Genomic DNA, 27813 nt, shown 5'->3' on the forward strand with positions numbered 1-27813 from the left:
ATTTATTCAATGATGTTTGACAAAACTTGCATCTTTTAAGGCTCCATGAAATTTATTTTCTTTTTTCCTAAATTATGTTTTAATATTTCTGGATTCTATTTGAATTAAACTGTAATAATCAAAAAGCAACTGAATTCATTAACTGAACTTTAACAATTTATTTTTTTTTTTTACAATATCAGGGTCCTATGAAATATTTTCTTTACATTTTTCTGAGTTTATGATTTAATGCAAATGTATTATCAGTAATCAAGTACAATGAAGAACATTATAATCAGTATATTTTCAAATGTACTCTAATGAAAGTGCTTGATTGTCTTCCTAAGATCTGGGGTGTGTCTGTACCTGTGTGGCAGGTGCGCTGGAGGACAGGTGAGGGCAGTCTGCGATGCGAGCGGCGGCGCGGGGGTCCGAGGAGCTGATGAGCACCGGTGCGCTGATCTCCATCGAGTGCCGGTTGTTTCCCAGCACCTGCGCCGAGCGCTGCGTCACGCTTAGCCCCGTGAACGAGTGGCGCTTCTTGGCGTTCTTCTTCCCCTCGGCGTGTCTGTGCACGGCGTTCCCGTTACAGCTGACAGCTGCGGGAGACGCGGGCTCTGCGCTCGGACCCGGGGCCGCGGACGGTTTGTCCATCTCCATCAGCTGCTTCGCCGATTCATTCAGCTGAGGACAAACACAGTTATTATTTTACACTTACATCAGCAGTCTCTTCTGCTCAGCAAGGCTGCACATGTAATGAGTCACACTGCTCAGTTTAAACGGTCCATGCAGTATGTACGATGTTTTATGTGGATACTGGAGCACAACTGAAGCACAAAGCCTTGTTCACATAATAAACAGACCTAAAAGGTTTGCATCCAAATATATCACGAATATAGAAATATTTGGATTCGTTCTGAATGAGATTCAGTCAAAGACCAGTTTCACTTTATACAAAAATGTGTTGTTTATAATGAATGGAACTGTTTTATTTTTTAATTTTATATTTAATTTTACACTATGAATTTATACTTATATTTTTTATCCTTGTTCTGTTTCAGATACTGTTCAGTTTAAATGATATGTTGTGGAGTGAGAAGCTGAAACACACAAGTCCTGCTGCAAACACACGTGAGCGTCACACACACTTTTTAATTATACGTTTTAATTTTCAGAATTCTGTTTTAATGGTTAATTTTTATAATCAAAAGGCATGTCTAATCAACTGAATTCAAAAAGCTTTAACAGTTTATTAAAACGTATTGTAATTTATTTATTTACTGTTAAAATTAAAACACAAAAGAAAAGTAATGTGATATTATTTAGAAAATAAAGTTGTATTATTATTATTATTATTTAATATTATTATAGAATTCATGACTTTAAGTAATATACTGTAAAAGTAATATAAGTAAGTTTAAGTAATATGTAATATAATACAATAGTAATACATTTCTGGTACAATTTCTTCAAGTTAAGGCAAACTTTTATTTTGGCGGGTTGTAGTGAAGAGGTTTGTGCAGTTGTTTCTTCATTTTCTCCTTTCTCCAATCAAACACATTTTCTTAGTAACATTGCTTTAATTGATAATCAATTCCTCAGAGTCAAAACTATGAATAACTAAAGCCAACGGCATCATCTGGCAGGAAGTGACATCATTTTGGTGGGAAACTGACATCAGTAGGTATCACCGGATTTGATGAATTCTGTAATGTTTTGCTTCACTTCAAACAACAGAAATCATTATGACAGGTTATCCTACTATAATGAAAACAATATGCAAATGTTTTTATGTAATCGGACTTAACTGATGTTTTGATGAATAGAAACACAAACAAAAGCAGATGTGATGTGTGCAGCGAACAAACAGATCAAAAGTGACTGGAGCCCTTTGTTTCAACTCACAGTCCTGCATTCATAAATATGCTAATGATATGCAAATAGCATGTAAATGAGGCTGATTGACGGACCCCCACAGACGTGGCGAGGGTCTCTGCGGACGAACACCGAAGCCTTCTGAAGGTCATAATAATATTACTCTGACATGAGGTGGTCAGAGCAAATTAATTGAATGCATAATGTGCGCGTGCACACGTTACTTCCGATCGGACATCACAATCAGTTTGAGACAAAGACCAGGAAATAACGAGCGCTGGCACTGCACGTGTATTTGTGGAAATAACCGTAATAATCGTGTGATTAGTGACATGCTTGTTTCTGGTGGGTCACGTTACCCCCGTTCACCGGTTCGTTAGGGGCCCAGCACGCGGGAGCTCGTTAGCACAGCCGTGAACTTTGAAATCTGGTTAATATAGGTCAAGCTCTGGCTTCAGTCGCGCGGGGAGTTCAGACGCCACGCCGCGTGCAGGGTGCTGCTAATTGTGCTAATAATAGAGCCCATCACGAGCTGTAATTACACCATGGGAAGACGACAAAAAGAAAATCACAAAGCGGCAAATGTGCAGTGGAATAATGACAGGCTGTCAGACGCGTACAGAAATAACACATAGCGTGAGCCGCACGAGCACAATCTGAGGGAAGAAAGCCTGCTCTATCAACAGCTATTGTGTCAAGTCTGTTTTAACAAGTAGACTTCATGTTAATCTGTGCAGGAGTGCGTGTGTGTGTGTAAGAGCATGTGAGTGTGTGTGTATGCGTGAGAGTGTCTATAAGTGTGTGTGTGTATGTGTGAGAGTGTGTATATATGTGAGTGTATAATTGTGCATGTGTGGGTTACAAGTGTGTGTAAGTGTATAAGTGTGCATGAGTATGTATGTGTGTGTGTGTGTGTGTGTGTGTGTGTGTGTGTGTGTGTTCATTCACAATGTTGTGTGTGTGTGTGTGTACAAGTGCATGTGAGTATGTGTGTGAGTTTGTTTGATTGTGTGTGACAGTGTGTACTGCGTAAGTGCACATGAGTGTGCATAAGTGCGGGTGAGTGTGGATGTATGTATGAGAGTGTGTGTGAGAATGAGTGTGTGAGAGTGTGTATGGTGTAAGTGCACGTGAGTGTGCATGCGTGTGAGTGTGTATAAGTGCATGTAAATATATGCATGCATGTATGAGTGTGTGTGTGTGTGTGTGTGTGTATAAGTGCACGTGAGTGTGCATTTGATTGTGTGTGTGTGTATAAGTGCATGTGAATGTGCATGTATGTATGTATGGGAGTGTATGTGAGTATTAGTGTGAAAGTGTGCATATATGTATGTGTGTGAGTGTGTGTGTACATGTGTGTGAGTATGAGTGCACGTGAGTGTGTATATAAGTGCACGTGTGAGTGCGTATAAGTGCAGGTTAGTGTGCACGTATTTATGGGAGTGTGTGTGAGTGCACATTAGTGTGCATGTGTGTGTGTGTGTGTGTGTGTGTGAGAATATGAGTGCGTGTGAGTGTGCTTGTGTGTTTGTGTGAGTGCATATGAGTGTGCGTGTGTGTGTGTGTGTGTGCGTGTTGGAAGTGTGTGTCAGTGTGAATGCGTGTTTGAGTGGTAGTGTGTGTATAAGGGTGTGTGCATGTCTGTGTGTACTTTATGAATCTGCAAGCAGCGTCTGTGACTGTGAGCATCTTTCTCTTCACCATGATCTCACCACGGTAATCTCTGATCCTGCTTTGTTCACTTCAGCGTTTAAAGGAGCGTTTGTGACAGATAGACACACTATCATCACAAAACCTGCAGAACATCCAAAGAATGTAATAAGCTGGTTTTAGGAAAATTTGCATTGCCGCTTTAGCATTCTCATTACTGTACTGCAAACATGAGGAAATAGACACATTAACAAACAAATTTTCCCCGTTTTCTTTATTTTTTTTTCCTATTTTCAACTTCATATTCTCCATGCATTTTCTTTATTTTATTATTTTTCTTTTGATTGATTGATCAAGCTCCAGTCATATCCCAGCATTCCCTGCAGCGGAGCTCCACGCCACACTTTACCGCACAATAAAACACCAGTGAAAAGACACCAGATCAGATCAAGCCAAGAAGCTCGATTACACCATTTACATCATCAAAACTCGAGCGTGGTTGAGCCTCATCCCAGCGTGAGCCACGAGGACAGATTTTAAATGAGGTGAAGAGAAGAAAAATGATAAACATCATAATTTTCCCATTTTCATACGGTGATCGTGGGGGCAGAGGAGATAGAGTTCCTGCACTAATCAATCTGACCGAAATCCATGAATTATGAGCCAAATGAGCAAAATTCAGCCGATGAGATTCAGAAGAAATAAAGCACCGGCAGCAGCTAATGATCAGAGAGTGAACGATTAAAGGAATAGTTCACTCAGAAATGAAAATGTACTGTGAATGTGCTCATCCTCAGTTCATCCGAGATTAGGATTCATTTGTTATTTGTAGAAATGCTGGATGTGTTTCATCTTTTGTCTTCTCCAGATGTTCACTGATGGACTGGAGTGCTGTGAATTACTTGTGGATTATTGTGATGTTTTTATCAGCTGTTTGGACTCTCATTCTGACGGCACCCATTCACTGCAGAGCATCCATTGATGAGACACTGATGCAGTGCTACATTTCTACAAACCTGATGAAGAAACACACTCATCCTACATTTTCAGCTACTGAGGATGCACATCATCACATTAAATGTAAATTTTTTGGTGAACTATTCCTTTAATGCTATGAAAACAATATTTTAAAATATTTCGGTTTTTAAGGACATTTCTCATCATACTGTTACACAGAACATGTATTTATCAAAGTAGTAAATGTTTAATTCATGATAAGTATCCCTGACCTGCTAAAGGACATCAGAACATCTCTCCTGTCCAGTCATGCTCATAAAATCAATACACATTACCCATAATGCATCACTTGCAGGTTTCTGAGACGACACACCTGCTTCTCAGAGTCTCAATCCCACACAATTGTTGTATTTTATAATAAATTATCTGTAAGTGATTCAATCTTGAAACTCTAATGCAGCAGTCCATTGTGCTTTTCTTCAGCTTGATTATATTTAAAGGAAAGCCTTTAACACACACACACACACACTCAAGTGCACGTACCTCCACGTATAAGATAGGAAAAATCCCGATCTTATCTCCCAGCATGCCTTCTGCCCAGTTATCGTCCACTCTTCGTATGACGGTGAGAATCTCATCCTGTGAGAGAGAGCATACGCTTTCACCGTTTTATTCTGCCGCTGTAGAAATGCATCGAGAAGAGTCACCGAGAGAATAAACACAGGACAATCACATTTCAATATTCAGAAAACAATGAGAAATAAATCAAACACTGCATATTAAATACTCAGATTTATATGAGCAGGCACTTCTATGTGTGTATAGAAAACTAAACAGTGTATCAGTATCACACAGAAGCGTGTTTTCACCACAGGAAAGATCAGCTCACAATTCTGACTTATTTTCCTCACAACTGCAAATTGTAAACTTTTATAACTTATAAAATTTCTTATAACTTGCATCTCACAATTCTGACTTTTTTTCTCTAAATTCTGAGTTCTATATCTATATTCATCAATTTTGAAACAAATTCAGCTGTAAAGCAGCTCTAGAATTATTAGTTAACAAAGGCTACATTTGAAACCATAACAAATTGTTATTGAAATAAAATAGATGTTAACTGAAACAGAATATTTAAAAAAAGAAAATTCAGCTAGTTGCCAAGGCAACATTTCTTTAGTTTAAGTTTAGTTTAATTTTAGACTAATTCAAACAATTTAGTTTAAACTGATGTACTAAATAACTGAAATTAAAAACTATACAGACAAAAAAAAAACTACTAAAAATGACAAAAACACTTAAAACTTAAATTAAAATGGAAAATAAAGAAATAAAAACTGATTCAAAATATTAATGCATTTATAATAGTATTTTAATGATATTAGAATAACACTGAGGAGCTCTAGTGTTTATTCAGATCACTCAGTTCAGTAACGGTTGAACATCAGTTGAATCAGTGACTCTGAACTTGAATCTGATTATCTGATCGTCTGTAATGCATTAATATCTGTATCTCTATGAATGTGATCACACAGAAGCCAAGCCTTAAACAAAGCACTCATTTGAATCGATTCACATCAAGCTTCACTTCAGCGTGAGTCAAACGAGACTCGATCAAGCGTCTATTAATGAGTGTTTTAGCATGCAGGTCTCTCTCTTCCTCTTCTCTGTGTTTCCAGGACTCATCTGTCCGGTCCGTGCGTCTAGAGGACAGAGGCTGCTTGTGCAGTAATGCATTCAGACGTCTGACCTCTGCAGCTGCGCGACTGTGAGACTCAGAACCCAGACACACATAAATCAGCATTCTGCCATTATACACTCTCCCTCCCTCCTGACTTTCTTCTGCGGAACATTAAAGAAGAGATTTTGACAAAAAGAAATTATTTGTTTTTGTGTTCTCCATACAATGAAAGTCAATGGGGACCAACGTATGGATGGGTGATGAGACATCTTGAATCTTATTTCATGGGAACTATATTTAGATTTGTGCGTTTAGCAGATGCTTTTATTTAAAGCAACTTAAAATAAACTACTACATAAACACTACTACTACTACTACTAAATATAATAATAATATACAATACCAATTTTATTCAAAAGGTATATTAGAAGCTAGATTTTTCTTTTTTAGAGAAAAGAAATAGGAGGATATACATATATATATATGTGTGTGTGTGTGTGTGTTTTAAGACACATATCATTGATATACTGCAATAGTATTGTTAATATTTTGAATTAGGTATTTTTTTATTTTCTATCTTAATTTTATTGTTTTAGTAATTTTATTGACATTTTATTACTTTTTATGTGTACATAGTTTTTATTATTTCAGTTGTTTGTGGTTTTAGTAATAACTTCAAATTAAACTAAATGAAAATAAGTAAAAAAAAAAAATGAGAAATTAACACTTTTATTCACAGAGGCCACATTAAATTGATCAAAAGCGCCAGTAAAGACATTCATAATGTCACAAAAGATTTCTGTTTCATATAAATGCTGTTCTTTTGAATTTTCTGTTCATCTGTGAATCCTGAAAACTAAAATGTATCACAGTTTCCACAAAAATATTGTGCAGCACAACTGTGTTCAACATTGATAATAATCAGAAATGTTTCTTGAGCAGCAAATCATCATATTAGAATGATTTTTGAAGATCATGTGACACTGAAGACTGGAGTAATGATGCTGAAAATACAGCTGTGCATCACAGACATAAATTACAGTTTAACAGATATTCACATAGAAAACAGCTGTTTGAAATTATAATATTATTTCACATTTTTTACAGTATTTTTGATCAAATAAATGCAGCTCTGGTGAGCAGAAGAGACTCTTTCTTAGGGATGCACCGATATGAAAATTTTGTCCGATACCGATAACCAAAAAAAATTTTTATTTGAAAGCCGATAACCGATATGTTGGCCGATAAATTTATATCCAAAGTTTTATATACTTTTTGAGAGCCTGATTACAAAAAATGCCTCATCATTAAAAGCCACATCCCAAACACTTCAAGATAAGCAGCCTAGTTTGAAGAGTGTACATTTTAAAAATAGTTTTACTCTCCCATTACCAAATTTCATCATAAAAAGTCTTACAAATAAATAACATAATGCATAAATAATGCAAACAAGTCATCTCAAGTCAAGTGTTTCTTAAGGAAATAATGCATTATTTATCGCCTTTAAGATATAGGCCAAATTTTCATATCGGGCCGATACCGATAACAGAAAAATTGAGCATTTATCGGCCGATACCGATATGGTGGCCTATATATCGTGCATCCCTACTCTTTCTGAAACATTCAGTCGTAACCTGGACCAGTGTTTGGTGTCTGTACCTTAGTGAAGGTCAGACAGTCTTTGTCCTGGTCTTTGTCTTTGACTTCGAAGTCGTAGAGCGCTTTCCCCTGCGGCGGCGTCTGGGACAGCGGTCGGATGCACTGGATGTAGCTCGCCGGAAGGAAGCCGTGGCTGCCGTTCAGCTCGCCGTGGAACCAGTTCTCATCCACCTTCCGCCGCAGGATGATGATGTCACCTTTGCTGAACTTCAGGTCACCTGCTTCTTTACCCTCGTAGCTGTAAAGCGCTTTTCCACAGGGCAGCTGAGGAACGTTCTGGAGGACGAAAAGACAAAAACAAGAGACTAAGGTCAGAAACAGAAACACAGATCAGAAGCTTCAGTGACTCACGCTGAATTCAACAGTTCGGAAATCTTAATTATAACATGATGTGTGCATAAAAATTATTTTAGTCTAAATGAAAAGGACACATGAGTATTTCTTTATTTATCGTTTGACAAGAACAAGAAGCTTTTAGCACTAGTACATGGTAATTATCATTAACTAAAACCATAAAAATACTTTCTCATTAACTGAAATACAATATTATGAACTTATGGTTATTTTATTTCAGCTTGTTGTCAAGGCAGCATTTCTTATTTTCATTCAGATTGTAACTAAATTTATTTATAACTGTTGTTTAAAATATAAAGAATAAATTTAAAAGTTATAAATATATAAATGCAAAAAATATATAAATAAAAAAACTTATTCAAAATATAAACAAACACTATAATAATATATCAGACTATCATATCAAAAACTAAAAAACTATTTTAGAAATAAAAAAATGTTAAAAAATGACAAACACACAAAAAATGACTAAAACGTTAAAATACAAAAATAAATATGAATTAAAAAATAACATTTTAAATAAAAAATAAATATAAAAATAAAAAATAAAATTCAAAATATAAACAAAAAATTTTATAAAAATGACAAAAACAACAAAATGACTGAAACTTTAAAATATAAAAATAAATATGAATATAAAAAATATAAAAACATAAAAATAATTATAAAAAACAACAAAAAAGTTATCATATCATTACAAAAATAAATTAATAAAAATGGCAAAACACACAACAAAATTATAAAAAAAATTAAAATTAAAATATAAAACAAATATTCATAATAAAAATATAAAAATATAAATATACAAAATATACAAAAATGAAGCTCAAATATGGATGTTTTGTGTAATTTATTATTCTCATCCTGCTACAGGGGATGATGGGAAATATGGTTGTCAACTCATAAACCAGCTAAATGTCTGTCAAAATCAGATGAACAGGTAATCTCAATTATAATCCATATCAATTAGCTGAGTGTGATCCAGTGATGATGATGATGATGCTTCATTAGTCAAACCTCACAGATTCTCTGCACTGTCGACTCAAACACAGACTCCTGAAACGGTCTGAAATGACTCATCAATCAAAAACAAGCCGTAAACCCCTGAAAGAGTCTGAAATTCAGCAGAGATCTGAGGAGCTCCTGATGGAGATCAACACCAGACCTTTATACTGGGATTTTACCACAGTTAATTGGGTTTGAGGCACTGTGCTTCACATCATGCTTAAAAACAGCCCTTGGCCCCTTACCCTGCCTTGAGCAGCTTATTGCTTTAATGCAAACATCTTGATGAATAATGTAGAATGTAAACACTTAGTTAATGATGGTTTTACATTAATTATGCATTAACACTCATGTTACAAACATAAACACATATAGTTTAATTACGGATGTTGACCCTCGTTCACCAGGGTTTATCGTACAGGGTTTTTACAACAGTTCAATAAACAAGAAGTTTATATCAAGTAACTTCCATTTTATCCACAATATTTCCAGTTCCTTTGTCTGTTTTTGCTCTGTCAAACAAACCAGTTCCAAACGAAGTGACTACAGAGTCATCAGCGGATCTGAACGAATAATTTGAAAGAATGATTCAATACCTCACTCGTAAAAACAATCATTTGATTCATTCTTTAATGGATCAGTGTTTTCCCCTAACCAGTTCAGTGAATGATTCAATGACTCAATCACAAAAACCAAACGCTTTCTTACTTTTTGAATTAATTATACATTTTAAATGAGTCGTTTGTGTGAATGATTCAATGACTCACAGAAAACAGTCACTCGATTTGTTCTTAAATGAATCAGCATTTTAAACGAATAATTTCAGTGAATGATTCAATGGCTCACTCATAAAATCAGTCACTTGATTTGTTCTTTAATGAATAAATGGTTTAAACGAAGCAGTTCAGTGAATGATTCAATGACTAACTCATAAAAAACAGTCACTTGATTTGTTCTTTAATGATTCAGCATTTTAAATGAATCAGTTCAGTGAATGATTCAATGACTCACTCATAAAAACAGTCACTTGATTTGTTCTTTAATGATTCAGCATTTTAAATGAATCAGTTCAGTGAATGATTCAATGACTCACTCATAAAAAACAGTCACTTGATACATTTCTGAATAAATCACTGGGTTTGAACAAATCATTTGAATGAACGATTCAATGATCCGCTCATACAGTCAGTCACTTGTCAACACCTACAGGTGAATCTCTTTTCCATCATGTAGAAAGAGTCAGTAAAATCCACACCACTAATGATTGTGTAATGAACACAATACAATACAATACAATGTGATGGTTAGTCCTCTGGTCAGGAAACTCGTTAGTAGTTAGATGAGTGGAATAACAAACGACTCGGTTGATAAAAAAAAAAGTGATTCAAATGTGAAGAAAAACACACTGGCATGAGAGTCTTCATACAAAACATGTTTTATCTTCACTAGTACAGTCATTTATTACTCATATATGGGACTAATTAAATAATGAGACGTGGATTGACTGTTTTATTGCATTGTGAATAATATTAGTTTAATGAGCGCCGGCCCCCCGACAGTCACCGCTGAAAACAAAGACAATTACATGTGAATTAAAGCTCTGAATGAACCTCAAGCGACTCTCGACTGAGACGCGAGACCATGCTCAGTGAGTTTTGAATGAAATCTGACTCTCGGAGGGCTTTTCTTCCCTCAAGCGGCCCGGAACGCCGCATCCAGACGGGATTAACCGCACATGAGCTTCCCAAAGAAAGAAAGACAGCTTATTCCATTCAACAGAATCAATTTACAGGCTTATTTGAGCTCTGCTGCATCACTGGAAGCGTTTTAACGGCGACGCGGCTTCATGACCGTGACTTCCTGTGACTTAAACCGCAGTTAATGCATTATTATTATGTCAGAGAAACTCCTCATAATCACAGAGATTCTGTTCATACTGTATGCACTGGACTGACAGGGGTTCATTTCCCACTGAATGCATGAGAATATATCATAGCTTCAGACGCTTCGGATAAAACTGAACACAATACATCTTTTAACATTTAAGTCAAAAATATGTCTTTTTTCATTATTAAATAATTATTAAACAATTTATTCATTATTTAACAGCATATATACAGCAAAGGATATTTTCATGGCAAACTCGGGAGTAGTAGAAAAGAAATTATCCATGATAGCCTCAATAAATAATGAATTACATACAATAATTTAATAATATTTTCTTTAAACTAATATAAAAATATAGCAATTACACTACTGGACAAAAGTTTTTGCTGCTTAATATATATATATATATAAAATCTAAGATTTCTGTTTCAAATAAATGCTGTTCTTTTGAACTTTCTATTCATCTGTGAATCCTGAAAAAATAAAATAATAAAAAATCTCAGTTTCCACAAAAATATTGTGCAGCACAACTGTGTTCAACATTGATAATAATCAGAAATGTTTCTTGAGCAGCAAATCATCATATTAGAATGATTTCTGAAGATCATGTGACACTGAAGACTGGAGTAATGATGCTGAAAATACAGCTGCACATCACAGAAATAAATTACAGTTTAACAGAGATTCACAGAGAAAACACCTGTTTTACATTCTAATAATATTTAAAAATTTTTACAGTATTTTTGATCAAATAAATGCAGCTTTGAAGAGACTTTTTTCAAACACAATAAAAACTAACTTTTGATTGGTAGTGAATATCATTTTCTGGTTTTAAATGCATGTAAACACATTCATCTGTGCAAATGTTGTATTTTTTGTAGCGTTTAATCAGAATGTCATAACTGGATCTTACAATCACGTATTATGCTTAAACTCCGCCCCTGCATCTCCAGCTCATTTGCATACACTTTTGAGCGCCACACCCACAATCTTAACAACCAATCAACAACTGATGCACAGAACCAAGTCCCGCCTACATGTTTTTTTTTTTTGATAATATATACGCTCGTCACAATCCAGAAAGAAAGAGTTCGTCTCTACTTCAGTTTCAATACATCTGACAGCTCCACAGAACCAAACACAGATGCATCGTGATGATTCTCACCGTCATCAGCTCATTCCCACACAAGCTTCACCGTTAAATGTGATATAATATGATGATTCTGCACACATTACTTGTATGTTTTCTTGATTATTAAAATGTAAACTATCACCCAGGTATGTTCTGTGTAAGTTCACTGGTTTGTCTTTCTCAGTGTCTGTGTTTATGGTATAAAGCCATGTGTGACATTTCTGGAGTTTGTCAATTACATAAAGCTTGAATGCAGTCAATCACTTTGGATAAAAATTACATAAAAATTACATAAAAATGACATTTTGATGTAAGTGGAATTGTAACTTTTTATTATATTTTAAACATATATATATATATATATATAATATATATATATATATATATATATATATATATAAGATACACACACACACACACACACACACACACACACAAACACACACACACACACAAATATATATGCCATTGATTGCATAAGTATAAACAGAAATGATTGTACTAGAAACAGTATTTAGAGTCGACCTGGCAGTTTCCACACGCCTACAGCAGACACGCGTGATGAAGTCGTGCGAGTGCACATGTGTGTGTTGAGATGTTTGAGCGTGTCAGTATTCTGACACATACATACAGCACACGCTACACTGCTGCAGCTCTGAGGACAGATCCGTGTGTTTGGACGAGCATCTGACGTGGGCGACTGAGAGAGTGAGTGTGTGTGTGTGTGTGTGTGTGAGTGTGTGTGTGTGTGTGTGTGTGTGTTCAGATGAAGAGAATCCTTCAGAGATGCATGAATCAAGTGTTGAAGTTGTTTGCTGCAGCTCTATTTCTCTCTGTTGGACTCCTGCCTGAAAACAACCCACACACACACACACACACACACACACACACTCACATGTCAAGTGATCCAAAACACAGCAAAAACACACAAATAAACCCCACAAAACTCCTCACAACACGCTCTAAAAACACATTCACATCAACAAAAAAACAAAAATATCCACACACACCCCAAAAAAAAACCCAAAACCAGAGAGAGTGATCATCAGTAAACCTGCGCTGACTGACAATCAGATTCACTTAAATCATGAGTGTGAATGTGAACACAACTGGGCAAAACTCACAGGAAGTGGAACTGAAATTTGATCTGAAATTGACAGGAAGAGGAATTTACTGATGTGAAATTAAAAATAAATAAATAAATACATACATACAGTACATACATAAAAAAATGAAGTCTGCCGCCCTGTTTCTATAGTGGTTCTGCATATGTGATGCATTAAGATCTAACAAACACTGAACTTTGATTGTGGCTCTAAACTAAAAAACACCAGCAGTAAATCTGTGCACGGCTCTTCGGTGTCTGCAGGCGTCTTTATTTCTCCATTTACATCAGTAACACTGCAGTAATGATGAAACATGAGATGAAATAATGATAAATGTGCGTGTAGAGAAACACCTGACTGTGATCTGACGAGAAACAGAGAAATGAATCCACACGCAATCAGATAAGAGCTTTAATTACACACCTGACAACACGTGAGAGCTGTAAGTGTGTGTGTGTGTGTGTGTGTGTGTGAGAGAGAGAGAGAGAGAAAGAGAGAGAGAGAGATAGAGTATGTGTGTGTGTGTGTGTGTGTGTGTGTGTGTGTGTGTGTGTGTGTGTGTGTGTGTGTGTGTGTGTGTGTGTGTGTGTGTGTGTGTGTGTGTGAAGTTCATCCAGTCACCTGTAGATCGAGTCATTACTGCACTGCTTGACATCATGTGAAGCTGCTGCTGCCGTGGCAACAGAGACTAAAGGCCACAGGAAGTGAAGGAGAGACTTTACACTACACAATAACATGAGGTACATACAAAGTATAAGACAGATAAAAAAAAAATTATGCTGTATTTGATGCTTCACTCTGTAGAGTTTAATGCAAAGATGATAAAAATAAAAATGACCTGAAATATAAATCTAACATAAAATATTAAACAAACAATAAAAATAAAATAAAAAAACAAATGAAAAAAATCTAAAAAATAAAAAATAATGCAAAAAAAAAATACAACAAAAATATCAAAAATAAAATCTAATATAAAACAATACAATTATTTACTTTAAATAAAGAATTACCCGCGCATCACTAGTGTGTATGCCTACTGTGAAATTACCAAGCTTCCCAAAAAAAACCTCGACAAGACTCACGAGTGTTTCACACATACGCGCGTTACTCCGTCTGCGGTGCGTATGCAGTCCGTGTGCGTTACGTGTGTGGTGCAGAAGCAGCACGGACTCATTGTGCTTTCACACAGGACGCGTTTGCAGTCCGCTACTGATCCGCGGCTGTTTAGTCCACAAACACAACATTTGTTCATCATTCTATATTTCAAACCATGTTAAAAAAAAAAAAAAAATTGTTTTACTCTTATCACAGAGCAGTAACAGTCTTTCATAATCATAGACATTAGTTTAAACTTAATAAATATGAACAACATATTATTCATGCATTTGACTTCTAGGTTTGTATAATAAGCTGCTCAAGCAAGCGGCAAAATATTTAAACACAACAATTAGCCTACATTTCTTGTTGTGATATCGCAAATATTTAATATTAAAACACCGCTGACAGAAACAGTCGACTCTCGTGCCTTTTGCATTTAAATCTTTATTAAAAGCAATCGCACGGTTCTTAATGAACTTTGTTTTTCTGCTTCCATAAAAGTGCATAGGCCTATATCATGTTGCCTCGTTTATCTAAAGGTGCTCTTTTTCTTGTTTTAAACCTAGCCAAAACCCACGTGTTGCGTGTGAAAAACAGAAGCCTTTAATTAGTATACATTTATTGTGAAATTACCGCATTTCCGTGTCAATCCATGTTAATTTTTACCGCGAACAATGCGCTGTCACTTTAATTCAGCACGTGCAGCACAGCAAAAATAGACTCGGTACGTAAACGAACGCTGCACTGCTGCAGACGCACCGCTACTGGAACGCACTGACGGACCACAACCGCGTGAACGCTGGAATCCGTTAACATGGGTGCGTAAAAAAAAATGCAACGCATACGCACTGCAGACGGAGTATGTGTGAAACAGGCGTAAGGTTGTTTGCAACTTGTGCAATGCGTAATTAGTTTACTGTAGGAGTTCTTCCAATCTCAAGTACCACCTAAACGCAAAGCATCCCTTAGCTAATGCGGAAGATGCCGGGCCAAGCAATGTAGCGCAGGGTAAGAGTCGTCGTCAAACTACTATGTTTGAGTGCAGCACAGCTTTATCAGTACTAACAAGTACATCTTATTGAACATAATTTGAATGCCTTCGGCAGAATTCAAATGAGCCATTTTAATCTAGATTAATCTAGATTAATTCCAAGATTACAGTGAGATTAATCTAGATTAAAAAAAATAATCTATGCCCACCACTAAAAAAAATACATTTAAATTTATAATAATAACCATAAAAATATAGTAAAACTATATTACATAATTGTAATCTGAAATTATATATATATTAGTGGTGGGCCGTTATCGGCGTTAACGTGCTGCGTTAACGTGAGACTCCTATCGGGCGATAAAAAAAATATCGCCATTAATCTATTCTCAAAGTTGGGTTGGGAGCTGGGTCTATACTACGCAAGCTATGATGACTTTCGCCGTGATAGTTTAGCGCGGATGTATACCTAGACTAATTGCACTGTAGGGGGCGAGAACGAGTCTTCGAACCTGTGTGTATTAGTGATGCGCGGGTCGACTCATAACCCGCGGACCCCGCGGGGTTGGGGCGGGTAAAGAAATTGTCACTTTATTTGCGGGGCGGGTTGGGGTGGGTAATAAAAAAAAAAAAAAAAAAAAAAAAAACGTTGTAGTGTTGGGCGATATGGTCATTTTTTCAAATCAGATCAGATCGACGATACACAATATTATCGTGCATGGGTGGAGTAAGAGAGAGACTCTTTGTTCTTGTCATAGCATAACTATTTGGTGTTTTAAACCGCGCAGGTGCGCGAGAGAGAGACTATGGAATCACCAATAATCGAAAAAATATACTTTAAAACATACTGATAAACTAACGTTAAATATAAAATTACTGTATTTAAAACAGCTAGTGCATATATAGTCGGACGCAACTGTCATATCGTGCGTCCTGTGACAAATTTACCGCATCTGCGCACGGTATCCGTCTAAATGTTCAGTCAACGGTGAAAATAAATAGTAGCCTAGATTTCATTTAAAGTCCATCAGTTTAACACTAATATTGGACATAAACGAACACGTTAAATATAAAGTATTTAAAACAGGTAAAGTTGAACTGAACTGATGCATCGGTCATACAGCGCTCTGGACCGCGCGCTGCAACAGAAACAAGGAGGAGATGCATCCTAACATAACTGTGGCATTAAACTCAGTTAGTGAGGGCTCGGTTAAAATATTGCACATAAATAGGCGTTCAGATTACTTTTTAAAGTGCAAATAAAATCCCTTATATCTGCACACGATGTACATCTGTTTGTGGATATAGAGACTTCAGGCTCTCCTCATTTGCGCGCACGTATGTGTGAAATGCGGTGCTGAAGATAAAACTTGTCATCAGATGGATTAAATCAAAATAAGACGCCTCATAACCTGCGGGGCGGGTTGGGGCGGGTAAGGAAATTTTACTTTATTCGCGAGGCGGGCTGGGGCGGGCCAAATAATTTCATAAAAGCGGGACCCGCGGGTTGGAAAAAAACCCGACCCGCGCATCACTAGTGTGTATGCCTACTGTGAAATTACCAAGCTTCCCAAAAAAAAACCTAGACAAGACTCACGAGTGTTTCACACATACGCGCGTTACTCCGTCTGCGGTGCGTATGCAGTCCGTGTGCGTTACGTGTGTGGTGCAGAAGCAGCACGGACTCATTGTGCTTTCACACAGGACGCGTTTGCAGTCCGCTACTGATCCGCGGCTGTTTAGTCCACAAACACAACACCTTCTCAAAAAATTATATTTCAAACCATGTTAAAAAAAAAAAAAAAAAAATTGTTTTACTCTTATCACAGAACAGTAACAGTCTTTCATAATCATAGACATTAGTTTAAACTTAATAAATATGAACAACATATTATTCATGCATTTGACTTCTAGGTTTGTATAATAAGCTGCTCAAGCAAGCGGCAAAATATTTAAACACAACAATTAGCCTACATTTCTTGTTGGGATATCGCAAATATTTAATATTAAAACACCGCTGACAGAAACAGTCGACTCTCGTGCCTTTTGCATTTAAATCTTTATTACAAGCAATCGCACTGTCCTTAATGAACTTTGTTTTTCTGCTTCCATAAAAGTGCATAGGCCTATATCATGTTGCCTCATTTATCTAAAGGTGCTCTTTTTCTTGTTTTAAACCTAGCCAAAACCCACGTGTTGCGTGTGAAAAACAGAAGCCTTTAATTAGTATACATTTATTGTGAAATTACTGCATTTCCGTGTCAATCCATGTTAATTTTTACCGCGAACAATGCGCTGTCACTTTAATTCAGCGCGTGCAGCACAGCAAAAATAGACTCGGTACGTAAATGATCGCTGCACTGCTGCAGACGCACCGCTCCTGGAACGCACTGACGGACCACAACCGCGTGAACGCTGGAATCCGTTAACATGGGTGCATAAAAAAAAAAAACGCATACGCACTGCAGACGGAGTATGTGTGAAACAGGCGTAAGGTTGTTTGCAACTTGTGCAATGCGTAATTAGTTTACTGTAGGAGTTCTTCCAATCTCAAGTACCACCTAAACGCAAAGCATCCCTTAGATAATGCGGAAGATGCCGGGCCAAGCAATGTAGCGCAGGGGAAGAGTCGTCGTCAAACTACTATGTTTGAGTGCAGCACAGCTTTATCAGTACTAACAAGTACATCTTATTGAACATAATTTGAATGCCTTCGGCAGAATTCAAATGAGCCATTTTAATCTAGATTAATCTAGATTAATTCCAAGATTACAGTGAGATTAATCTAGATAAAAAAAAATAATCTATGCCCACCACTAAAAAAAATACATTTAAATTTATAATAATAACCATAAAAATAAAGTAAAACTATATTACATAATTGTAATCTAAAATTATATATATATTAGTGGTGGGCCGTTATCGGCGTTAACGTGCTGCGTTAACGTGAGACTCTTATCGGGCGATAAAAAAAATATCACCGTTAATCTATTCTCAAAGTTGGGTTGGGAGCTGGGTCTATACTACGCAAGCTATGATGACTTTCGCCGTGATAGTTTAGCGCGGATGTATACCTAGACTAATTCCACTGTAGGGGGCGAGAACGAGTCTTCGAACCTGTGTGTATTAGTGATGCGCGGGTCGTCTCATAACCCGCGGACCCCGCGGGGTTGGGGCGTGAAAAGAAATTGTCACTTTATTTGCGGGGCGGGTTGGGGTGGGTAATAAAAAAAAAAAAAAAAAAAAAAAACATACATTTTCGTAGTGTTGGGCGATATGGTCATTTTTTTCAAATCAGATCAGATCGACGATACACAATATTATCGTGCATGGGTGGAGTAAGAGAGAGACTCTTTGTTCTTGTCATAGCATAACTATTTGGTGTTTTAAAACGCGCAGGTGCGCGAGAGAGAGAGCCTATGGAATCACCAATAATCGAAAAAATATACTTTAAAACATACTGATAAACTAACGTTAAATATAAAATTACTGTATTTAAAACAGCTAGTGCATATATAGTCGGACGCAACTGTCATATCGCGCGTCCTGTGACAAATTTACCGCATCTGCGCACGGTATCAGTCTAAATGTTCAGTCAACGGTGAAAATCAATAGTAGCCTAGATTTCATTTAAAGTCCATCAGTTTAACACTAATATTGGACATAAACGAACACGTTAAATATAAAGTATTTAAAACAGGTAAAGTTGAACTGAACTGATGCATCGATCATACAGCGCTCTGGACCGCGCGCTGCAACAGAAACAAGGAGGAGATGCATCCTAACATAACTGTGGCATTAAACTCAGTTAGTGAGGGCTCGTTTAAAATATTGCACATAAATAGACCGTTCAGATTACTTTTTAAAGTGCAATAAAATCCCTTATATCTGCAGACGATGTACATCTGTTTGTGGATAGAGACTTCAGGCTCTCCTCATTTGCGCGCACGTGTGTGTGAAATGCGGTGCTGAAGTGAAAGCTGGGCAGTTTGATAGCCGAATTATAATAGGCCGCCTCATAACCTGCGGGGAGGGTTGGGGCGGGTAAGGAAATTTTACTTTATTCGCGGGGCGGGCTGGGGCGGGCCAAATAATTTCATAAAAGCGGGACCCGCGGGTTAGAAAAAAACCCGACCCGCGCATCACTAGTGTGTATAACTACTGTGAAATTAACAAGCTTCCCAAAAAAAACCTCGACAAGACTCACGAGTGTTTCACACATACGCGCGTTACTCCGTCTGCGGTGCGTATGCAGTCCGTGTGCGTTACGTGTGTGGTGCAGAAGCAGCACGGACTCATTGTGCTTTCACACAGGACGCGTTTGCAGTCCGCTACTGATCCGCGGCTGTTTAGTCCACAAACACAACATTTGTTCATCATTCTATATATCAAACCATGTAACAAAAAAAAAAAAAAAAATTGTTTTACTCTTATCACAGAACAGTAACAGTCTTTCATAATCATAGACATTAGTTTAAACTTAATAAATATGAACAACATATTATTCATGCATTTGACTTCTAGGTTTGTATAATAAGCTGCTCAAGCAAGCGGCAAAATATTTAAACACAACAATTAGCCTACATTTCTTGTTGGGATATCGCAAATATTTAATATTAAAACACCGCTGACAGAAACAGTCGACTCTCGTGCCTTTTGCATTTAAATCTTTATTACAAGCAATCGCACGGTTCTTAATGAACTTTGTTTTTCTGCTTCCATAAAAGTGCATAGGCCTATATCATGTTGCCTCGTTTATCTAAAGGTGCTCTTTTTCTTGTTTTAAACCTAGCCAAAACCCACGTGTTGCGTGTGAAAAACAGAAGCCTTTAATTAGTATACATTTATTGTGAAATTACTGCATTTTCGTGTCAATCCATTATAATTTTTACCGCGAACAATGCGCTGTCACTTTAATTCAGCACGTGCAGCACAGCAAAAATAGACTCGGTATGTAAATGATCGCTGCACTGCTGCAGACGCACCGCTCCTGGAACGCACTGACGGACCACAACCACGTGAACGCTGGAATCCGTTAACATGGGTGCGTAAAAAAATAAATAAATGCAACGCATACGCACTGCAGAGGGAGTATGTGTGAAACAGGCGTAAGGTTGTTTGTAACTTGTGCAATGCGAAATTAGTTTACTGTAGGAGTTCTTCCAATCTCAAGTACCAACTAAACCCTTAGCTAATGCGGAAGATGCCGGGCCAAGCAATGTAGCGCAGGGGAAGAGTCGTCGTCAAACTACTATGTTTGAGTGCAGCACAGCTTTATCAGTACTAACAAGTACATCTTATTGAACATAATTTGAATGCCTTCGGCAGAATTCAAAAGAGCCATTTTAATCTAGATTAATCTAGATTAATTCCAAGATTACAGTGAGATTAATCTAGATTAAAAAAATGTATCTATGCCCACCACTAAAAAAAAATACATTTAAATTTATAATAATAACCATAAAAATATAGTAAAACTATATTACATAATTGTAATGTGAAATTTATATATATTAGTGGTGGGCCGTTATCGGCGTTAACGTGCTGCGTTAACGTGAGACTCTTATCGGGCGATAAAAAAAATATCACCGTTAATCTATTCTCAAAGTTGGGTTGGGAGCTGGGTCTATACTACGCAAGCTATGATGACTTTCGCCGTGATATTTTAGCGCGGATGTATACCTAGACTAATTGCACTGTAGGGGGCGAGAACGAGTCTTCGAACCTGTGTATATTAGTGATGCGCGGGTCGTCTCATAACCCGCGGACCCCGCGGGGTTGGGGCGGGAAAAGAAATTGTCACTTTATTTGCGGGGCGGGTTGGGGTGGGTAATAAAAAAAAAAAAAAAAACATACGTTGTAGTGTTGGGCGATATGGTCATTTTTTTCAAATCAGATCAGATCGACGATACACAATATTATCGTGCATGGGTGGAGTAAGAGAGAGACTCTTTGTTCTTGTCATAGCATAACTATTTGGTGTTTTAAACCGCGCAGGTGCGCGAGAGACCTAGCCTATGGAATCACCAATAATCGAAAAAAAATATACTTTAAAACATACTGATAAAAAACTAACGTTAAATATAAAATTACTGTATTTAAAACAGCTAGTGCATATATAGTCGGACGCAACTGTCATATCGTGCGTCCTGTGACAAATTTACCGCATCTGCGCACGGTATCCGTCTAAATGTTCAGTCAACGGTGAAAATCAATAGTAGCCTAGATTTCATTTAAAGTCCATCAGTTTAACACTAATATTGGACATAAACGAACACGTTAAATATAAAGTATTTAAAACAGGTAAAGTTGAACTGAACTGATGCATCGGTCATACAGCGCTCTGGACCGCGCGCTGCAACAGAAACAAGGAGGAGATGCATCCTAACATAACTGTGGCATTAAACTCAGTTAGTGAGGGCTCGTTTAAAATATTGCACATAAATAGGCCGTTCAGATTACTTTTTAAAGTGCAATAAAATCCCTTATATCTGCAGACGATGTACATCTGTTTGTGGATAGAGACTTCAGGCTCTCCTCATTTGCGCGCACGTATGTGTGAAATGCGGTGCTGAAGTGAAAGCTGGGCAGTTTGATAGCCGAATTATAATAGGACGCCTCATAACCCGCGGATCGGGTTGGGGCGGGTAAAATTTTTTTACTTTATTTGTGGGGCGGGCTGGGGAGGGCCAAATAATTTAATAAAAGCGGGACCCGCGGGTTGGAAAAAAAACCCGACCCGCGCATCACTAGTGTGTATAACTACTGTGAAATTAACAAGCTTCCCAAAAAAAACCTCGACAAGACTAATGAGTGTTTCACACATACGCGAGTTACTCCGTCTGCGGTGCGTATGCAGTCCGTGTGCGTTACGTGTGTGGTGCAGAAGCAGCACGGACTCATTGTGCTTTCACACAGGACGCGTTTGCAGTCCGCTACTGATCCGCGGCTGTTTAGTCCACAAACACAACATTTGTTCATCATTCTATATTTCAAACCATGTTAAAAAAAAAAAAAAAAAATTGTTTTACTCTTATCACAGAACAGTAACAGTCTTTCATAATCATAGACATTAGTTTAAACTTAATAAATATGAACAACATATTATTCATGCATTTGAGTTCTAGGTTTGTATAGATTACAGTCTGACACCTCTTCAAATGAGAGATGGATTTCTATGAAATTCTGTCTCAGTGTGCTATCTAATCTGGTACAGTCGCTCCACAGCTACCTCCAGATGCAGAGCGACACAGCTGCAGTCCACAATCGATTCGAGGCAAGTGCGTGACGCTCTGTCTGAGGTCCGTAGAGCTGCTATGTGCTGGAGGAAAAAAACTGTAAAGAGCTCCTGTGATACTAGAGGAACTACAACGCTCAGATTGAAGGGCATGCTTACAGCAGACAAGGATATGTCAGGAGACTGGATGACGACCAAGTGACAGAGAGGCCACTTCATAAAGCCAGAGAAAAGCCTGTGGCTAATAGATGATGTAATATACGACGTCGCTCTCAAGAAAGCACAACATGAGCTTGCAAGTGGCCAAGCCGTACCTCGTTCATTAAATCAGGCCAGCAACAGTGATAAACTGCGATCAGCAACAGATGGTCTAGACACTATTCTTATGGTTATTGCCCGCAAGTAATTGTATTTCTGAAGCACAACCTGTGTGCAGTAAACGACCTCCACAGGAGAGCTGTGTTACTAGTGTAGTATTGTTACCGATCGTAATGCTCAGGAACAATGCTACGCAGATCTTCTTGTGCCCGACTGACCTGCTGTTTCTTGTAACCTCGGAGGCATCAGTTTTCGCTTCCTCCAGCACACAAGGTGGTGCCAGTTTGACAATCCACAGTGCCCAAGGACTTTTACTACGGGATTGGGCTGTTGCACGATCTAACGTAGTGGACTATGGCTCATCGTGCACTCCACATGATCAACAGCTCAGTGTCGACTCAAGACTCTAGTAGACAGTTTTCACTGGGATCCATCCCATATTTACCCAGCTACCGTCCATCAGTACAGCCAATTTCTTACCTGTCATGACGTATTTGGTAACTGTAAAATAACCATCCCTGTACGCCATAGACGACTCTGCTGTCAGTTTGTGCCTCCCTCAGTTTAGCTACATAGCATCTAGACCCTGCAAAGTTCATGTGACGAGGTGCTGGTCTGGTACTTCCTCAGCGCGACCAACGCAACGTAGACGTGTACCGACTACACACTCAGTGGCGCAGTTGGCACGACCACGTCCTAAGGATACTCACGCGCTCCACCAGTCCAGTCCAGCTCATAGCAGGAAGCTCTACATGTTTACACTACAAGACCAGCCTCACCCGGAACTATGAGAAGTGTTAGCTGCTTTTTCGGCTGTTTTATGTGGGATCCCAAAACCTAGTTCATTACCAATCCTCGTGTTGAGAAGGTTGAGAACGTCGAAGAGTGCGACGCTTGTGCATGTGCTCAAAATGGCATTGGACAGTATCTGAATGAACACACTCAGCAGCACTTAACTTGTGAACAGTACACAGTATCAAGGTAGCTTCTAGGGCATTATAAAGCTTCCCAGTGCTATCCAAGCTTCGCCAATGGAGGCATACATGCATGATCCCCGGAGCCGTACACAGCTGCAACTAAATAGCACTGCAAGAATTAAAATATGGACATCCCAATGTCTCAACTAGCTCAACACATGTGAGGTTAGGTGCCATATTGAATGCTCCAGCTGTGAAGTTTTGGAGACGTGAAGCTTTTGATGACCGTCGCCTATCCATCCATTCATTGGTAGGGATGCTCAGAAACCTAGAAGGCCCTAACATGGATATTGAGTTAAGGTGTGGGGATCGGGCATGTTGATCGCCTTCTGAGCAAGATTGCCACCGTCATAGAGTGACGCTTTGTGATGATACTGTTTTAGCCATGGCATTCTACAGACTGGTACAGACCGTACCTACACCCTGCCAGATTTCTCTGCCTGGCTTACAGCTGAAGTCTCAGGCTAAGAGTATATTTCAAACAGCCCCCCGGGCAGCAGCACTCTACCAAAGTCCGGCAACCTAGGACAACCAAGAGGAGGATTCACACCCACCTTCTCGCGGCTAAGGACAGATCCACTTCAATCCTTTACTCAAACTAAACAGTACCTCACTTGTTTAAGGACAAAACAAGGTTCAAGACTCCCAAGTTCCAACCATACTGTCCATACTGCAACAATTAAGGACCATTTTCTAAACTCTTGCTCTAAATTCAAGCTTCTGACCACAGAGCAAAATATTAAAGTGGATAACCGAAGGAAAAAAAACGGTGTTGGAAAATGGTGGAAGAGCACATCCTGCGAGCACAAACTGTACTCTGAAGCGGAGCTGCAAGACTTGCAAAGAATGTCATTCTTACCATCCTCCATGAAAGCAGTCCAGCAGACACAAAAGAGTGTTCTTCTAGGTCATGATGTTCCCCTTACCAAAGGTCTACTTAGATGGTCCCAACGATCTCCAAAGGTGATGCTAAAGGTAGTCAAGGTTCTTCTACACTACAGAGATAAATCCATGGAGGACATATGCAGTGTTAGATGGATGGCTCAGAGGCGCAGCATTGTATTACCACAGGCTGTTGGAAACAGTTAAACCTTACTGCAGGTGCCTGAAACGTTGACACCCTACGTAAACATACATCAGGATGTACTTCACTTAAATGGGAGCATATGTTTTCCTTCTCGGTGGGCCCCCTAATCACAGACCAAATAGGAAGGTTTGAGATTAATCATGCCTTTCACTGCAGAGAACCTGAGATGTCTGAACACTCTTATCCAATAGTTGCTTACAACGCAAATATGCCCATATATCCGGTCCTTGCAACTTCCACAGATGAGCGAGCAACAACCTTTGCTACTCATTGGGTCAGACATGCCTCATTTACTGTGCCAGTCCAGCCTATACGAATGGGATCTCATAATTGCACCCTAGCTGTTCACAGCCAGACTGGGTTGGATTCTCACAAGGCCCTGGGGATACAGCTTAACTACCCCTTATGACCACACGATGTTGCAACTGAACATCACTGTAGACAGTCAGAATGCTGAGCTAGCTCAAAACGTCTTGAGCGTCACTTTGGCAGATGACACCCTACCCTACATTAATGAAACAGCAGCCACTCATTCTAAACAGGGACCACTACGCTCTCACACTACTCCAAACTCGAACTACTAGGGGTAGAGGTGACGGCATTGTACGACTGATAGCCACGCCTTTGCTCAAATGGACCAAATGCTGTCACCCTTTAAAGCCCAAAGGAATGCAGCTAGTATGTGGCATCCATTCGCTAGCACTGAACGGAAACTTGCACAATAGACCAAAAATCTTGTTCTGAAGCATACTGCACTGAGAAGATGGACAAACTAGAGAAGGCTGGCTACCGTGGCAGAAATCTCCCTTCAGGAAGCAGAGGATTCCAGCTGAATCCTGGTACATTCCACACCATATGGTGAGACACAATGGCAAAAACAGGATTTGTGTTTTTAACTGTTCTTTCCAGTATCAAGGGCAGCTCAATTAAATGAGCACCTCATTCCTGGTCCATACTTGGTGGGCTATCTTGGCGTTGGAGTCTTGCTTCGGTTCAGGCAGCACACCGTGTTTGGCCGTGAGCGCAGAGTAGAAAGGTATGTTTCACCAAGTTCGCCTTACTGCCCAGATGACCGCAAGGCGAATCCTGCGCTTCCTGTGGAGAAAACCGCAGTGAATAGGACTGAGCAAGCCAAAGATCTGTTGAGTGGCAGGTCCTGCCTTTTGGCACAACATGAACATCGTTTTGTGCTATATTATGCACTGCAATGAGTAGCCCAAGGACAACAGTTGAAACTGACCCCACTCTGTAGCCAAATCAGTCTACCAATCATTCCTATGTAGGACAATTGTCTTCAAAGTACACAAAAACAGATAAAGCCAGAGCTTCTTTATTGGTAAGGGATGGCCTACTGGCAATTGCCTGCGTACTGGAGGGTTCAATCTTCGCCAGTGGGCCAGTCAAACAAACCTGAAGCAATTGACACACCTTCCAACAGATAAGCAAGGGTCACATAAGCAGTGAGCTATGGTTATCCCAAAAGAGCCCAGATCTTATGAAAGGGCACACTGGATTGCGATGGACACTGTCTCCGTGATTCTTTAGGATTACAGAACCTCGCCAAAGTAGAATGTTTCAAACCAAACTTTGAGAAAATATCTACAAAGTATTAGCATCACAGTATGGGACCCTCTCGGGTACATAATTCCGTTTACACACCACAGGCTAAGATACTTGTTCAAGACCGTGGAAAATTCATCTGGGATGGGAGGACCCCATTGAGCTCTGACACAGCCTACAAAAACAACAGCATGGCCAACTTGGTTAACAGGAACTGCCCAATTTGGAAACAGCTAGAGATTCCAGACTGCTACACTCCATTTCAAGTACATGAGGAAACGTACCAGAGACCTGGCACATCGTCTGTGATGCATCTGAAAGAGCCTATGGCTCAGTATTATATCTACGCACAGAAGACAAGAAATGGCCCTATTACACATTTCATTCATGTTGGCTCGTTCACGTGTAGCACCCAGGAAACAAATGTCCATGCACACGGCTTGAAACCTGAGTGCAGACACTTTACTGGGGCGCAGATGGCCAAAGTCCTCCAAAAGGGAGCTCACAGTCACCATCAGGGCAACTCATCCTCTTGGTCAGATTCTACCACCGTCCTTCACTCGCTGCCCCGCTGTCTGACATCGTGCAGGTATAAGGTCTTCGTCTAGCGCAACCTCGAGTTGCTGCAATTCAGTACCTCACAGACATCAATTCCTGGAAGTATGGGGATTCAGGCAATATAATGCAGCAGATGAATTAAACCTGTGGAAAATCCTTCAAAACGAGTTGGACACAATCCATGTCTCGATGGGCTCATATGACCCAGACTTCTTGCATCCAATCAGCAGCCATCCTGGCCAACCATGCCGGCTGTTGACAAGAACCAGACTACTGAATTTGAAAGAAATCTCAATCACTCTGCCGCTCACCAAATGTAGCTAGTCTTGATGTCCAACTCCCAGACGCACTGGTATTGTAAAAACATGGAAGGACACTTGGGAAAAGGACCAACAGTGGCATACCTACACGGGGGCGGCCTCAAGGCCTTCCACTCAGACAGATGAAGACGAGCATTATATTGAAGCAGAGCGGCTCCTCCTTCAACAAAGCCCAAAGAAATTACATTTCCAAGGTGGGGGATGAGGTCAAAAGGGGGGGGGGGGGGGGGGGGCTCCTCTTCATCACACCGGACCCTTACCATCCAATAGTCGGGGTAGTGTCCCTGTCTCCTGAATATGATGAAGGTGCTGGGCTCAATTAGGTGGTCAGAGGGAGCTACGTCATGCTGAACACATAGACCTTAATGCCTCTACATCCCAT

The 27813-nt window shown here is 39.0% G+C and overlaps 1 protein-coding gene across 1 annotated transcript in view; it reads right to left on the reverse strand.

The window, feature by feature from the left end:
* Positions 1 to 23458, reverse strand: part of LOC109102834 (E3 ubiquitin-protein ligase SH3RF3-like) — a 41510-nt gene extending 18052 nt beyond the window's left edge. The window contains exons 1-4 of the mRNA XM_042764477.1: positions 23410 to 23458; positions 7802 to 8106; positions 5005 to 5100; positions 346 to 663 (exon numbers count right to left, since the gene is read on the reverse strand). Of these exons, the coding sequence (XP_042620411.1) occupies positions 346 to 663; positions 5005 to 5100; positions 7802 to 8106; positions 23410 to 23458 (768 nt within the window). The remainder of the gene's footprint in view (positions 1 to 345; positions 664 to 5004; positions 5101 to 7801; positions 8107 to 23409) is intronic.
* Positions 23459 to 27813: the final 4355 nt, after the last annotated feature.

Source organism: Cyprinus carpio, chromosome A9 (genome assembly GCF_018340385.1).
Source record: "Cyprinus carpio isolate SPL01 chromosome A9, ASM1834038v1, whole genome shotgun sequence".
Classification (NCBI taxonomy): Eukaryota; Metazoa; Chordata; class Actinopteri; order Cypriniformes; family Cyprinidae; genus Cyprinus; species Cyprinus carpio.